Raw genomic sequence first — 14649 nt, 5'->3', positions numbered from 1 at the left:
TGGAAGTTGATCATTTGAACTTGTTTTGCTTAATGAAATGAATTATGCTAAAAACGATTGTGTTGATGAAGTCTGGAGCTATTATAGGTAACTGACTGAGGGAAAAACAAATGGCACTGATGCTCACTTTATGAAAACACATCCCCAATATGAGTCATGAATCCTAATTAAATCAGGCAGAATGGGGATGCTATGGATCCCATCGATGAATGTGTGGACCTGATGGGTCCTAGCAAGTATGACTTCTTTGTCATGTGGGTCAGACCCCTTCAAAGATGACAGTGCCAATCCTGTTGGCCTTCTGAAAAGTCATGAAGACCTGGCTATTCATCCATGTTCTGGAGTTAGGGTATTAATGGAGCTACAAAATGGCTGTGGGATATGCTCATTATGCTTTTATTGATTCTTTTTCAGGACCTTAACCAGTTTTTTCTTTGGTGGACTATGGATTTCTTTTTGCTTTTATCTTTGTTTATCTTTGTTTGAATGCATTTGACAGATGGACAACCATATAAATGTCTTAAATAGTTGTCTGAAGACCAGGAAATTGGTAAGGAATTGGTATGACAGAGTGGCTGATTATGTCTGGGAAGAATGGGACTATCCGTAGTCCTTGACTTATGACCAGTCATTTAACAACAGTTCCAAATTATAACACATTTGCAAATCGGTACTTATGACCAGACCTTGAAAAAGGATAAAAGGACATACACATCATTGTTGGAAGATCCCCAGTTTGTGCATGCAAGTATCACCTATGATATGCTCCTGTCCTTCCCAATCTCTGCATATCTCCCAGTTAGGATATACCAGGGCATGAAAATATAAGAAATGTACATACAAGTATAAGTCCACTAGAGGGATCTGAGTTTCATGATACTATAACAAGCATAAAAAAGCATTTTTGATGCTATTTCTATATTTTAAATTACTTTATAGTTTCTCTTATGGTCAAAATTCCCTGAGAGCCTGCAAACAAGTCCTTTGGAGAACAAGCTATCTGCCTAGGTGAATAATGGCGGGAAGAAGTGCAAGCCAGGCAGAAATGTGTTACGGAGAAATATTAGTCTTGATGAGTTTAAGTTGTGATTCACAAATGGGTTCGCCTTACTGTGCTCCATCCCGTTTCCTACATTTTTACTGTCTTCTTTGGGGGGGGGGGGGAGAACAAGATGCAGAATCTTCTCTCTCAGACCAGTTAAAGAAGAAGAAAAAAAGCCATCCTCAACTAGAAGACAGAGCAAAGGCTGAACAGGGAAAGATGTTCTCCACCAGATGCCAAAAATTTAGCCCTGCCTTCTGACACTTTCCTGACAGTTCCGTCTTTGATGACTACGAATGGAAGTTTTTATGAGGGTCAGGGAAACTATACTGAGCTCTGAAAATGCTTTTTCCTTATAAAGTGGCACTGGGGAAGACCATGGCAACCAGACCAGAAATTTCAAGATAACACCACCAGGATGGCTGCTAGTAAAACGTACCTTGAACATCTGGGTCATCCATGTGCTCCTGCAAACTTTGCAGAACTTTTTTAATTTCACTGCTGGCAACACAGTTATTATAAAGTACCTCTGATATCGAGGTGCTCTTGTGTATCTCTGCCTTTCCCTGAAGAAGCTCAATATCCTGGCTTATATCGGGAAGAGGCGGTCGCCAGTATAAGAAAGTATTAAACACATCCTGTCCAGACTGAATTCTTGAGCTAATTTCCTGATATTCGTTGGTTTGAAAGTTTTTAATATCATTAGTTAAAAAAGTCTCATCTCCCTGAGGCAACATAGTCTGATCTATTCCAAAATTGATGTGTATGGCTGAACACTGATTCTGTGCATCCAAGTGTGACATTTCAGAACAAACCACAGGAGTAAAAGAAGATTCCACTGTCAAAGATTCCAATTTATTTTCCATTGAGTCCTCTGATCTGAGAAGAGAAATACTGTTAAAACAACAGTGAAAGCATAAAGCCAACATAAACTGAGCTCGCCTGAAATGCAGTGGTTTAAATACAGTTTCAACTATGATAGTCCTGGCTTTCCTCTCAATATTAATCCTGCTTCTGAAAACACTGGTGCTTCATAAGATTAGACAAACTTTAACTTGTTTTAAGTAAATTTAGTTATTTACTAATTACCTGCCCCTCCATGTCATATTTGCTGTGAGGTCAATAAATTGACGCTGAATTCTAAATTGTCTGATCAAGGAGACCCCAAGATCAAATAAAAGCTTTATCACACCACTGGGGCTTCTTCTCACATTCAGAAGAGAAGGAAAGTGATAAAACAAAAGTCCAATGACTTCTGAAATTCTGGATTAAACTTTGAAGTATTTCTTTTCAAATTTTGCATCAATGAGGTAATTTGTTTGAAACTGTCTTGCTGTAAAAAGTGTCTCTTAGAAAGACTTATGATCACTACTTTATCCCTAACCTGATATATGCAGTTTATTTCCGCCATGTTTTCAAACCTGCTAGTCTATGTAAGTCATAAAGAGATAAAACAATTGGAGAAATAAGAAAACAATATTTTTTTGTATCCAACCAAATATGAAACAGAATAAAGTAAATTTCCCATTTCTTTATGGGGTATTCAGACATTTACTTTTCTAATATTACACTCGCTGTTATTTTTTAAAGAAGAGCTCCTTCTGTTGTCTCATATTTTAAAATCTGGTTTTCAAAATTATGATTAAATACCTTTTTCAATTCAAAGGTAAACAACTTCTGAAAAACCGGCACATAAGATACTTGCTCATATTTAATACACTCGTTTAATACACTGTTACACAAGGTAACAGCCTATCTACCATTACAAGCTCACTTCATTTTATAATGTTAAATATGGATTTTGAAATATATAGCTGCATCACTAGTTATATTAAATCACTGCACACTTTAAAGACTTGTTACAATTATAAAGATGGTGAAAATAATATTTTATTACATAAAATACTTTTTGAAATGAATATTGCATTTTGAGCTATCAAAATTAGAATCCTTCATCCTGAGAAATACAATAACCCCATTAATGACTTCTCAATTGGGAGACTTCCGGTGGCTGCGCGGCGCCGGAGACAGCCTTCCCGGGCTGCCCGCGGCTCAGCTGAGTGATTTTCGCCCGAAACAGCGCCGATCAGCTGTTCGGGCGAATTTGAAGCCCCCTCCTCGGGAGAAGAGGAGGGGGTGAGGCCCCAGGTAGGGGTCGAGTTCTCCGGGGCCGCCTGAGCTTGTAGCTTGGGTGGCTGAAGGATTGAACTCCCCCGTAGCCTGGGTCGCTCCCAGCTGGTCAGCGTCTCTGCTCCGGATTTCTTGGTGCAGAGCCAGGCGTCTGCGACCACCCCTGCCTGAAGGAAGGACTATGGAATAAAAAGAGCAGGCAGAGCGGTACAAGAGGAAAAGGTGAAGAGGATTATTTTATTTTACTCTCCAGCTTGATGGACTTTTTAAACTTAAAGTGAAAGTGCGTCACAATTGAAAGTAAAAGATGGCGGCTAAACCTCCCCCTAAAACTGTTCGGAGTGCTGGAACTTCTCCGGTGCAACAATCATTATTGCAGGCATTGCATCCTCCTGATGTATTGACATCGAAGGATTTACAAGATGCTCTTGAAAAACATACCCAGGTAATTTTGGAATCAATGGGTGATAAATTTGCACAGATGGAGGAGAAATTGGAGAAGTTGGAGGAGAGAATGGAGGAGAGGATGGAACAGAAGTTCAGTGTGATGAAGGTAGACATTTTGTCTTCAGTGTATAAAGTGGCTGAATGTGTGGAAGATTTGGAGGAAAAAGTGGAAGATTTGACTCAAAAGAATGCCATATTAGAAGCAAAAGTATTGGAGAATGAAGATTTAAGAGACAAAATGGATAGAGAATTGAGTCTTGCTCAATATTTCCAGATGCAGTTTGCCATTAGAATCAGAGGTTTAAAGGAGAATATTAAGGAAGATCTAAAGCAGCTGGTTTCTGAGGCTCTCGAAGTGGTATTGAATCAGCCAGCATCTGAAATAAAAGGAGGCATGGATAAAGTGTTTCGTGTGAATTCATGGATTGCTAGACAGAGAAAGTTGCCTAGAGATGTGGTGGTTTATTTTGCAAAAAGGGAAATTAGAGATGAAGTTATACAAGCTGCCTATGATACTAAAGTTGTGATTGCTGATCAAGAAGTTCTGGTTCTAAAAGAAATTCCTCCAAAGATTTTAAGGAGAAGGAAGGATTTTACATTTCTTGTGCAAGAGCTCAAGCAACGAGATATAAGGTTCAGATGGGAGATCCCAGCTGGGTTGATGGTGATGCATGAAGGTAAAAGGTACCGTCTGGTTACTGTGATGCAAGCGCGTGATTTTTACAATAATGTTTTAAAAGCAACCCCATTAACACTTCTGGAAGCTGCAAAGGGATCTGGAGAAGGAGAACTTCAAGAGGCTGAAGATGGACAGACAGAGGAGAATGGTGCTGGAGGAGATCAAGTTACAACTTCTTTGGATGATCCCAGAGAACAGAGGGTGACGCGTGCTGCTTTAAAACGATCAAAAAAGATAAAAGAACAAGATCAGCAGAAGTCTATGGAACTTTCACAACGTACTTACAGCCAAGCAGTGGGAGGTGGGAAAAGATTTGGGTGAGGAATGTAAAACTTACACAAGCTTGAAATCTAAGAGAGAATTTTTACAAAATGTTTTATAGATGGCATTTAGAACTTAAAAAGCTAAGTATGTATCTGAATTATTAGCCTAAATGTTGAAGGTGCGGTGATGAAGACGCAATATATTTTTATATATGGTGGACTTGTAAAAAGGTTAAGGCTTTTTGGATAAAAGTCTGGTGGAACATACAGAAGATTTTTAAACGGAGGTTAAAGTTTTGTCCGCAACTTTTTTTTTTTTGTTGGGAATAATTACAGATGCTACAGTTGTGGACACTAAGTTGATGTTGAATTTAATTATGGCAGCAAGACTTTTGATAGGTCAGTACTGGAAGAAAGAGGAACTGCCGACCATAGAAGAGTGGACTTTAAAGGTTTCCGACCTGGTTGAAATGGCGAAGATTTCGGCCTATTTGAAAGATTACTTGCAAGAACGCTATATTATGGAAGGGAGAAAATGGATTGAGTTTATCCAGAATAAGTATAGGGTTAAGAAGATTTATGTAGTATTTGAATAAGTCTTCTTTCTTTTTTTCTTTTTCTATCTTAGTTTTTTTATATATATTTAATATTACTAAGGTTTGTTTTATCCTATATAAGCTAGAGAGTGATAGATTTTAGAGTTTATGGTTGTTAGTATATGGTTGTTTATGATTGTTTTTTTTTTATATATACCTTGTATTTAGCTCTGGGAAGTCGGGGGGGGGAGGGGGGAGGGGGGAGAGGAAGGGGGGGAGGGAGAAGGGAGGGGGAGGGGGGATTTTTAAGGGAAAAATTGTATGTTAAAACTTTTCAATAAAAAAAAAATGATTTCTCAATTGGATCAAAAACAGAGTTCTTGTTTCAAGCTACCCAGTTACCATTAATCTCAAATCACTATACCTAGATGGCTTTAAATTTGCACTGTGATCTGGGCATGGACTACAAGGCCGGATGCTGAGCGTCCCATCCTCTCGAATATATAGACCAGCACTGGAAGGGTTTGCAAAAGTAGAAATAAAAGGACCAAGTGATTGGAAAGCAGCTTGACGAACCTAGAATATTGGAAATATAAGAAAATATGATGGCTTTGATACTCTTTCCAATTAAAGTTAAATGTTCATGAATTACATGTTTAATATAATTCAAAAGTGAAACCATCAATTCAGATTGGCACCTTTAATGCCGCTTATTTGGTCTTGTTACAAAATCCATAAACTCTAGGGAACAGATACTCCGTTTCTATAAAAGAAGAAATATTATAATTTCACTGTATTACTGTGATAGAATAAAAGAGAAGAACCAGACAACGAGAAGCAACATGGGCTCAACTACAGCCGTGAAGGCACCAATGGAAAACTCAAAGGACCAGTTTGGGGACAGACCCTCCAGGAGAAAATCCATTTTTATGGTTGCTAAGAGCTGACTGACCTCAACTTGATGGTACATATTCAATCAATATTAGTGAGAACAAGGTAATTGCTTCAAATGTGTACATTTTATTTTTAAGGCTACAGGCCATGACAAAAAATAACAGTTGCAAAAAAACTAGCTTTTATTAATAGGCAGCTTTGATTGGAATTAATTTTGTCTAACATCAATGGAAACACCAGTACTATGATACGTCAGCAGCACTGAGTTCTACTGTATTTTTGCAAATTTATTAATGACTAGGAGAAAAATGAATGATAAATTAATATAATCAAAAAGATCAGAATATGTCCCCAAATCTGTGATATTGCTTGCAATGAATAATTGATTCAAGCTCAACTGTTCAAACTGCATACAAAACCGAACACAAAATATGTATTTGCACAAACAGTATTTCCTTTGAGTTTTAATATGCGGAAACTTACTTTTGAATTTATTTTAGAGATATAGGGGATGCTGATGGAAGCTAACAATTTTGCTATTAAATCAAACCATGATCATGCATGGCATTTTTTCAAAATATTCATTTGCTTTTATCATAGATTCTCTGCTTTTATGGAATCACTGCCATTTAAGATGAACAAATCCAGACTCTATTTACCCATCTACAAGGATCACTGATGAGACCGATGAAGAGGGGAGACAGTTTGGTCCTCCGAACCTCAGGAGAAACAGTACAGGAGACAGCCATAAAACATTCAGCACAAGCTTTCCGCATACCCCAAATGTTATCAGAGCACAGCTCAAAAAACTTTGGAATCTGCCAAAATAAAGACACAGCAGAACAACTGATTTGCTTGTATACATTATCTGGTCTGTTTGGAAAATGTTTACTTACAAATACTTATCAGATTAGTAGGCAAAACAAACATTCATCTAGTGGTTTGTAGCAAAGAGTAAATGCTTTATCGAATGATTTAATCACAAATGATTGAAAACATGCAAGATCAACTCCGTCTTACTTAGCTAATGACACTATATTAATGCAATTCATACTTCTAAGTATATAATGGAAAGCTCACTTTCTTGAGAATGTCATTCTAATTTGAGTCTCTGATGAGAAGCTGACAGCAAGACTTTAAAAATATTCATGTCAGCAAAGGTTAGGAGAGGAATATGAACACTGAAGGATCAACAATGTAAAGTTATCAATAGTAGCTCATCATCACACCCAACTAAAGATCAAACATACTGCAGTTTTAGCCTGAAGAAAAAAAATCTGATATCTGATGAATTTCTGAGAGGTGAGAGACAGAAAAAAGTATATGGGGCAAACCCATAAATTTAATATTATCTTATTACAGACACCACAAATTCTTTAAAATCATAATTTTTTCCTCATCTCCAGTTATCCATGTGTAGTTGTGGCCTTATAATCTGATTATGGCCTGTAATGTGATATGAGAACCCAAAATAAGGACGTGAGGGAGATAAAAAGTACACCTAACATTCTATCAAAAGAAAACATTATTGAATTTGTTTCTCCTTTCTACAAGCATGTTGTTCTTCCAACAAAATATTCTCACAGACATGTTCGAATTCTCAATACAATATACTATTCCAGGATGAAAGTCACTTAAATTGTTTCCTTTAACCCAGCTCTGCTTAATCATACGCAGAAGATACTCCAAGGGATTCATTCCTTTGTCAATAGTCATGGATTAGTCAGGCAATAGAGCAAGCCTGCAATTTGTTTTAGAGAGTTTTTTAAACCACATTTACCTTTTAAAATAATAATAATCATGGACACAAGGGAATTGCAAGAATGTGAACAAGAAGAGGGGCGTGTGTGGAATTTATAAGCACCATGATGGAAGGGAAAAAATAAGCTTTCTTAGTGAACCAGAGTGGCCAACATACAATCAATCAGTGTTTTGCAAGCTGCAGCAATTTAAGAAAAACCGAATTAAAGGAGTCACATTTTTCTTTTCTGAATTTAGGAATGAAAGTTGGGGTCAACAAAATGAAACTTCTTTTTTTTTGACAATAATTTTGTTTGCCAACCCAAAAAGATTCAGCCATGGCTGAAACTCAAGAACAACATTTTAAAATGAAGACATTTTTGGAAGCAATGTATATCACTTAATAGTGGAGAAAATAAATATTTGTTCAGCCAGATCAAAGAAGTTCTAGTATGTTTGAATTGTACAATACTGTCATGTATTAAGGTCCAGCAATTATTGGAAGGAGTCGTCTCCAATAAAGTTTTTCCATTAATCCAAGCATTTCAGAGGAAGAATCTGCTTTGTATGCACACAGAACACATTAATTTGGTATTCTTATATGACATGGGCTGCAAACAGCATGAAATTCCAAGATGTCCAACTTGACTCTCAGATTTTAACATACCAAATTCTTTTCGGTGGCTTCTTGCCCAACTGCGCTGCATATATCACCAAAACTGGCTGCACAGACCTAAAGCAAAAGAAACAAACATAATGCTTGTTTGTTGATAACATAATGTTACTCAATTTTCTGTTTCTTTATACATACAGACTAACTTAATTATAGACCTTCATAAATACACCACAAACATGCACAGGGGTGGGTTGTGGGTGGGAAACTGTGTCATGATGGAAATGCTGTTTTATGTTACTTGCTTCACAGGTCAAAATGGGAACACAGATTGATGGGGTTTGTATCATAAAGTCAACGCGTGCGTGACATTTATTTGGATATAATCACATTCTGTGTTTTTATCAGACAGTTCTTGTATGCATGCATGTATGCATGTAATCTCAGTTAGCCCCATTCGAATATTTATAACAATAAGGGCTTAAATGGCCTTCAAGTGTGCATCAATTGATTTGTATTGGCTTTGGTTGATTTTAGATGGGTGTCAGTTGTCAATTATACTTCAAAACAACCACTTGAATGAGAGTGGCAGTTCAAAATGTAAAACAAGATATACTTGTTTTGTCATTTATATAAAAAGTTTAAAAAATGGGAGAGAGGGGAGGGGGTTCAATAGTACTTACAGGTTAAGTTAATTTAATTCCAAAATTTTATTAGGTATGTTCCAATGCAGATGACTAAATTAGTATAAAATCAACAAATGTTAACCTTCCGGACTTGAAAGAGTTTTCCATCACTGCAAAGCTCACAGAATCGAAGAAGCAGCAAGCGTTCAAGAGTAGATTTGTTCACCATAGATGCCATTTTGCAGATTATCTATTGAGAAAAAAAATCCTTTTTTTCCCCCCTTCATTTTATCATTTTCTTTAGATTTTTAGCAATTCCGTTTAAAATATATATAAAAAGATGTAACTTGCTTGGGAACAGTACTACAGTTCAAGAATAAAAATTATCAGGTACACCGATATTAAGACATACCATCATGGAATCAGTTAGTTTTGAAATTGAACAATATATAAATGCAATTTATTTAAACAAATAGTGGCTATATTTAGTTGATCTCATACTAGCTTTTCATCTCAAGCTTTAAGAACAGATACCATTCTAAAATCCAATTTTTAAAGATGTACAAAATTATTCATTTGCTTGAATGAAATTTTGAATAAGATCGCTGCTGAGAGGGTAAGACACAAAATAAATTGAACACATTCCTGTTCAAATGATATAAAGAAAGATCAATATTTGGAAAACTGCTGAATAATATGCCAAAAACAAAGGTGAAATTTAATTAATAACATTGTTTTACATAATTATATAAATATTAAAATGCTAGATAAATCTCCTTGCTATCAATTCAGAAAAAAACATATTACAATAAATGTGCTACGTACATTGACTGCCTCCACTTTGTATTCATCATCACTTTCTGGAGCAGAAAGCTCTAATAGAATTGGACACACCTTATTTTCAATATCATGTTGAGCAATAAGTTGCTGATCCAGTAATATTAGCAGTGAATCCTGGCTTGCTTTTCTAACCTAACAACGTGCAAAGGAGAAATAATAATATTTTTATTTATTTATTTATTTATTTTTATTCCATTTATATCCCGCCCTTCTCCGAAGACTCAGGGCGGCTTACAAGCTTAGCAGTAGCCTTCATTCTATGTATATGCCTGCTTGTTAGGGCTTTCACACACACCCCAAGCGGCATTATTACAAAGTCAGCTTATTGCCCCCAACAATCTGGGTCCTCATTTTACCTACCTCGGAAAGATGGAAGGCTGAGTCAACCTTGAGCCTGGTGGGACTCGAACCTGCGCTAATTGCAGGCAGCTGGTGTTACTTAAGGAGGCATTAGCCCACTGCTCCACCAAGGCTCTTATATATTAGGGAATAATATTTTGTGACCAACATACATGAATTTTCTTACAGAACACTTATGTTTTATTGTTTTATCACAAGATTATGGCATTGCATTGTGGTTTTATGGGCACACGTTTTATCCCTATCCTGGATTTTTGAGAGAAGGGCAGGCAGCACGTACTAATTTGGTTATATTAAGCTGAAAATTCTCAGAACACAATTTAAGTGTTCGTTTTAACCATAAAGACATATGTGGTTTGACACTTTGGTACTTATAGCTTTACTTCCTCTAGACCAGACATGTCAAACTCACAATGTCACATGATGTACTGAAACTTTCCCCCCATTGCCGGCAATGAGGTAAGCGCAGTTTCCTCATGACCATGTCCGGCCCGCGGGCCAGCAGTTTGACACCCCTGCTCTAGACCTTGTCCATCCAATTCTTTAAGTGTAGACCTTCTACCAATGTTTTTCAATGGTCCCCCACAGAGGAGAGGTAAGAGTACAGAGATCACAAGCAATGATTCTCTATTGCAGTCCCCATTTCATAAAACGAGGGGGGATATGTCCCAAAATTAGACTGGCCTTCCATCAATTGTTTAAAAATGGAACTGTTCTGGATGGCTTTTTGGAAATAAATTACTAATGCCACACTTATGGTTTCATATTGTTTAAGTATGAACCGGATTTATGTTTTTAATCTTATCTTGGAAGCTGTTGGTTCCTTCCAATAAAACATAATTAGGATTAAACACAGTTCATACAGATTTAGATATTATAAGGAATGGTTAATCAAGAATAGAAAGAAATGTCTCTAAATGTCTCTCGATAGTTATGTCATAGGAAGATATGGAAATCACACTGCATATCAAGCTAAATCAAGGTATCTAACTGAATATTACAAGAAATAATTACCACAACTGAGTGAACAATACATCCCATTCAAAAAACGATACCTGATTATTTGGATCTGTGAGGTATCTCACCACTATAGGCATAAGGTATTCGGAAAATGCTGCAGGGAAGTTAGGCCTACTCTCCTGTAGAAAAATGGCAATGGGTGGTATCTGTTCCATTAATTCTGTCCGTACAGTAGGTTCTAGAAATTAAAATTGTAAAAAATTTAAAAAGTACTTTAAAAGATACTCTCATTAGCGGCTGAGAAGGTGGATCTAGGAAGCCCACAAATAGTAACTTTCATTCACTGTTTCTCCCTGGCACTGACATTAAGCGGGATGCCTCCAATAAAAAAGGTAGTATACAGCCATCAAACTATTAAAAACAGTATTCCATGATTTTTTCTAGTCATCTTTTAATACTATTTAATAAACTGATGGACATCACAGTATCTGCTAGCTGCAATTTCTATAGTTTAACTAGTAATATAATGTAAAAAGTAGAGAAAGTGTAAAAAGTCTTCTATTGTTCAGAATTTTCATTAGTTTCAATGGCTGATCCAATGCTATTTCTTTGAAGAAAAAAAAGGAATTGTATCTATCAATATTTTTACATCATGCATGATTATACCTCTTCTTTTAAAGCTAAACAGCTCCAAACACCATAACCTTTCTTCAGAAAGGAGTTATTCCTGTCCAATCCTCTATGTGCTTGATTTTTCTTATGCTTTCTCCAGAAATATATCCTATCTGAACAGCAGAACTGAAAATACTTTAAATGTGATTTATACTGCATTATAAACTGATGAAAAATAGAAACAAAATAATGTAGTAAAGAAAATATATGAAGAAATCACTTCCTCCTTTACCACAAGCATAAACAATTTTAGTAATTTATCACTTTCTCAGTCTCTACTTCCCATGTCCAATCTCTTACCTATAAACAAATCCTTAAAGCCTCATCAATTCAGTCCTAATGTCAACAAAAGTCCATTAAAGATTATTGGAAATAACAACATCTCTATTTTAACCTTGATTAAACAAATCAACTTTATATTCTCTCCTTTTACTTTTAACAATCTTGATTTTATACCCTACAAATAATGATTTTTTTTCATTTTCTCTTTTTCCCATTTCACAAAATTCTTCAAAGCTTTAACAAGACTCTCTTGTAAACCCAATAAAATTATCCAGGTCTTGGTTTGCTATTTGTATATCCCTTTTAATTATTAAGACATCAGCCAATTTGTTTTGAATGTCCAATGTAACACCTTCTCCCATGTTAATCTTATAACTTATAACTTTCAAATCCACTTTCAGATCAGTCTCAATTTGTCAGGTAAAATTTGTTCCTTTTCTATAACAAATTTTAACCCAGAGATAAGACACTCTTAAAATTACCTTTTGTGTCCTTTGTTCCAAAACATCCTTCAGTATGTCCAATGTTAAAATATTTTGCTTCATTCTATATTTGTAAGTCAAATGTGAGTGTCTTGCAATTTGTAGTTCCTTCTAGTTCAATGTGGAAAAGTATTTTCCACAGAAAGGATTTCTTATAATTAATTCCAAAATCTTATTTCAATTTCATCTGGATTCTCGATCCATTTTAAGCATCCTTTTGCTGTTTATTTTTTTAAAAAAAGTCCATTTCCCAATCCCTCAGAGATAAGAACCAATTTTAGAGATAACTTACATATTTTTAAAAGACCAGCATTTTCATAATTCAGTTGCTTGAGAAGCTATAAGCAGAAACCTTATGGACCCAATATTGTGTTATTTATTTTAATGCTACCCAATTTTGACAGCTAGATGTTTTCAACACATTAGCTACTGATACCCTGGTATGAGAGGATATAGAAGAAAAATCAAGGGACACCTACATAGTTCCAAATGTGTTTGTTTTTAGTGTGTCAAGAAAGCCCCCTTTTTCTTGTCTAAAATCTTTGGAGATAAAAACCAAGAACAATAAAATCTCTTGAGATTTCGAGCAAAAATCAAAAAACTTACATCTGAAAATCTCAGGAGTTTAAAACTTTATTTTGGCATAATGCCGTTGCAGCCTACAAAATGGAAATGAATTATACAAATTATCATTGGGAATTTACAGGATCTTTTAGAGATACTAATTGTTGTCATCGTGAATCAGGTAAAATACTTAATTCATAAATTTCTGCATATGATGCCAATTATTATAAAGGCAAGAATGAGAAAGATTGCTTCTCAAAATCTGAAAAATCTGCCAGTGATTAGTCATAAACTAGATTTAGTATGTACAAGTTTACACTCAAAATAGAGTAATACAGAAAATACATTTGTAATTAATGAGAGTATAAAGATCAGAAGAATCACCTGTATCTTCAGATAGCCGGACGACTATTGACATAACTGTCAAGAAATCTTCCTCATTCTGATTGAAATCTCGAAAGACATCAAGTAGACCTCTGGTAATTATTTGTCTGCACGAGTAACAAATATACACATCTAGTTATTGTTTTGAAATATTAATTCATTATTATAGCTTCGTGAACAAACTAAGAACAGTATAGTATAATTCAACTGCAGGTATGTTTTATTTATGTTCAATGGGGACTCTCCTGTAGGACTCATCCTCTTTTCCAAATTACTCAGAGAATAGCTGGCAGAAGATAACATACAAAGCAATACTGATTGGGAATCAAAAACCCCTTTTAAAAAATCTTAAAGGAATTCTAAACTAAGAGATAGGTCGGGATAGCATCTAAAAGTTAAGTAACTGATGAATTCCAGCTTTTAGAGTATTTTTCTGCTTTCAGCATGCAAATGAAAGTAAAATTCGTTCATTTCAGCACACACTGATATGTACATATACATCACTGAACATGCACATATAAGATCTAAACAAAAAAGATCAATAATTAAAGCAATTAAATGGCTATGTTACAAACAGAATTTTGCAATGATATCATTACTTATCATAGCAATACTACCATGAAGTCAAAGCAATTTTCCCATTTTGTTCTAGTACTGCTACGGTATTTATTACGGAGAAAAGATGTCCCATGGATATTCATCTGTCATACAAGTAGTCCTTATTTACCAACTTTCTCATTCAGCAAGCATTGAAGTTATAATGTTGAAAAAAACCTGTGACCAATCTTGCTTTTGTGACTATTACAGTGTCCCACAATGACACAAGTGCCATTTGTGCACTGTGCAACTGGCTTGCGGGAAGCAGGGTAATAATAATAATAATAATAATAATAATAATAATAATAATAATAATAATAATAATAATAATAACAACAACAACAACAACAACAACAAGAAGAAGAAGAAGAAGAAGAAGAAGAAGAAGAAGAAGAAGAAGAAGAAGAAGAAGAAGAAGAAGAAGAAGTTGTTGTTGTAAGGGATCTTGGAGGTCATCTAGTCCAACCCCCTGCTCAGGCAGGAAACCCTATACCATTTCAGGCAAATGGCTGTCTAGTCTCTTCTTAAAAACTTCCAG

The 14649-nt window shown here is 35.5% G+C and overlaps 1 protein-coding gene across 3 annotated transcripts in view; it reads right to left on the bottom strand.

Moving 5' to 3' along the window:
* LOC310637134 (serine/threonine-protein phosphatase 4 regulatory subunit 1-like) overlaps window positions 1–14649 on the bottom strand; it is a 39080-nt gene that overhangs the window by 14600 nt on the left and 9831 nt on the right. For 2 of the 3 annotated variants that reach the window (XM_083357421.1, XM_083357422.1), the window contains exons 3-10: window positions 13515–13621; window positions 11226–11368; window positions 9796–9942; window positions 9113–9220; window positions 8399–8464; window positions 6651–6809; window positions 5522–5673; window positions 1482–1921 (exon numbers count right to left, since the gene is read on the bottom strand). In XM_083357421.1, coding sequence (XP_083213547.1) covers window positions 1482–1921; window positions 5522–5673; window positions 6651–6809; window positions 8399–8464; window positions 9113–9220; window positions 9796–9942; window positions 11226–11368; window positions 13515–13621 — 1322 coding nt within the window. The remainder of the gene's footprint in view (window positions 1–1481; window positions 1922–5521; window positions 5674–6650; window positions 6810–8398; window positions 8465–9112; window positions 9221–9795; window positions 9943–11225; window positions 11369–13514; window positions 13622–14649) is intronic. The other variant, XM_083357423.1, reaches the window with a different exon arrangement.

This window comes from Vipera ursinii, assembly GCF_947247035.1.
Source record: "Vipera ursinii genome assembly, chromosome: 3".
NCBI classification, from domain to species: domain Eukaryota; kingdom Metazoa; phylum Chordata; class Lepidosauria; order Squamata; family Viperidae; genus Vipera; species Vipera ursinii.
Note: the sequence above shows the minus strand (reverse complement) of the source record. Positions and strands in the feature narration are given on the sequence as shown.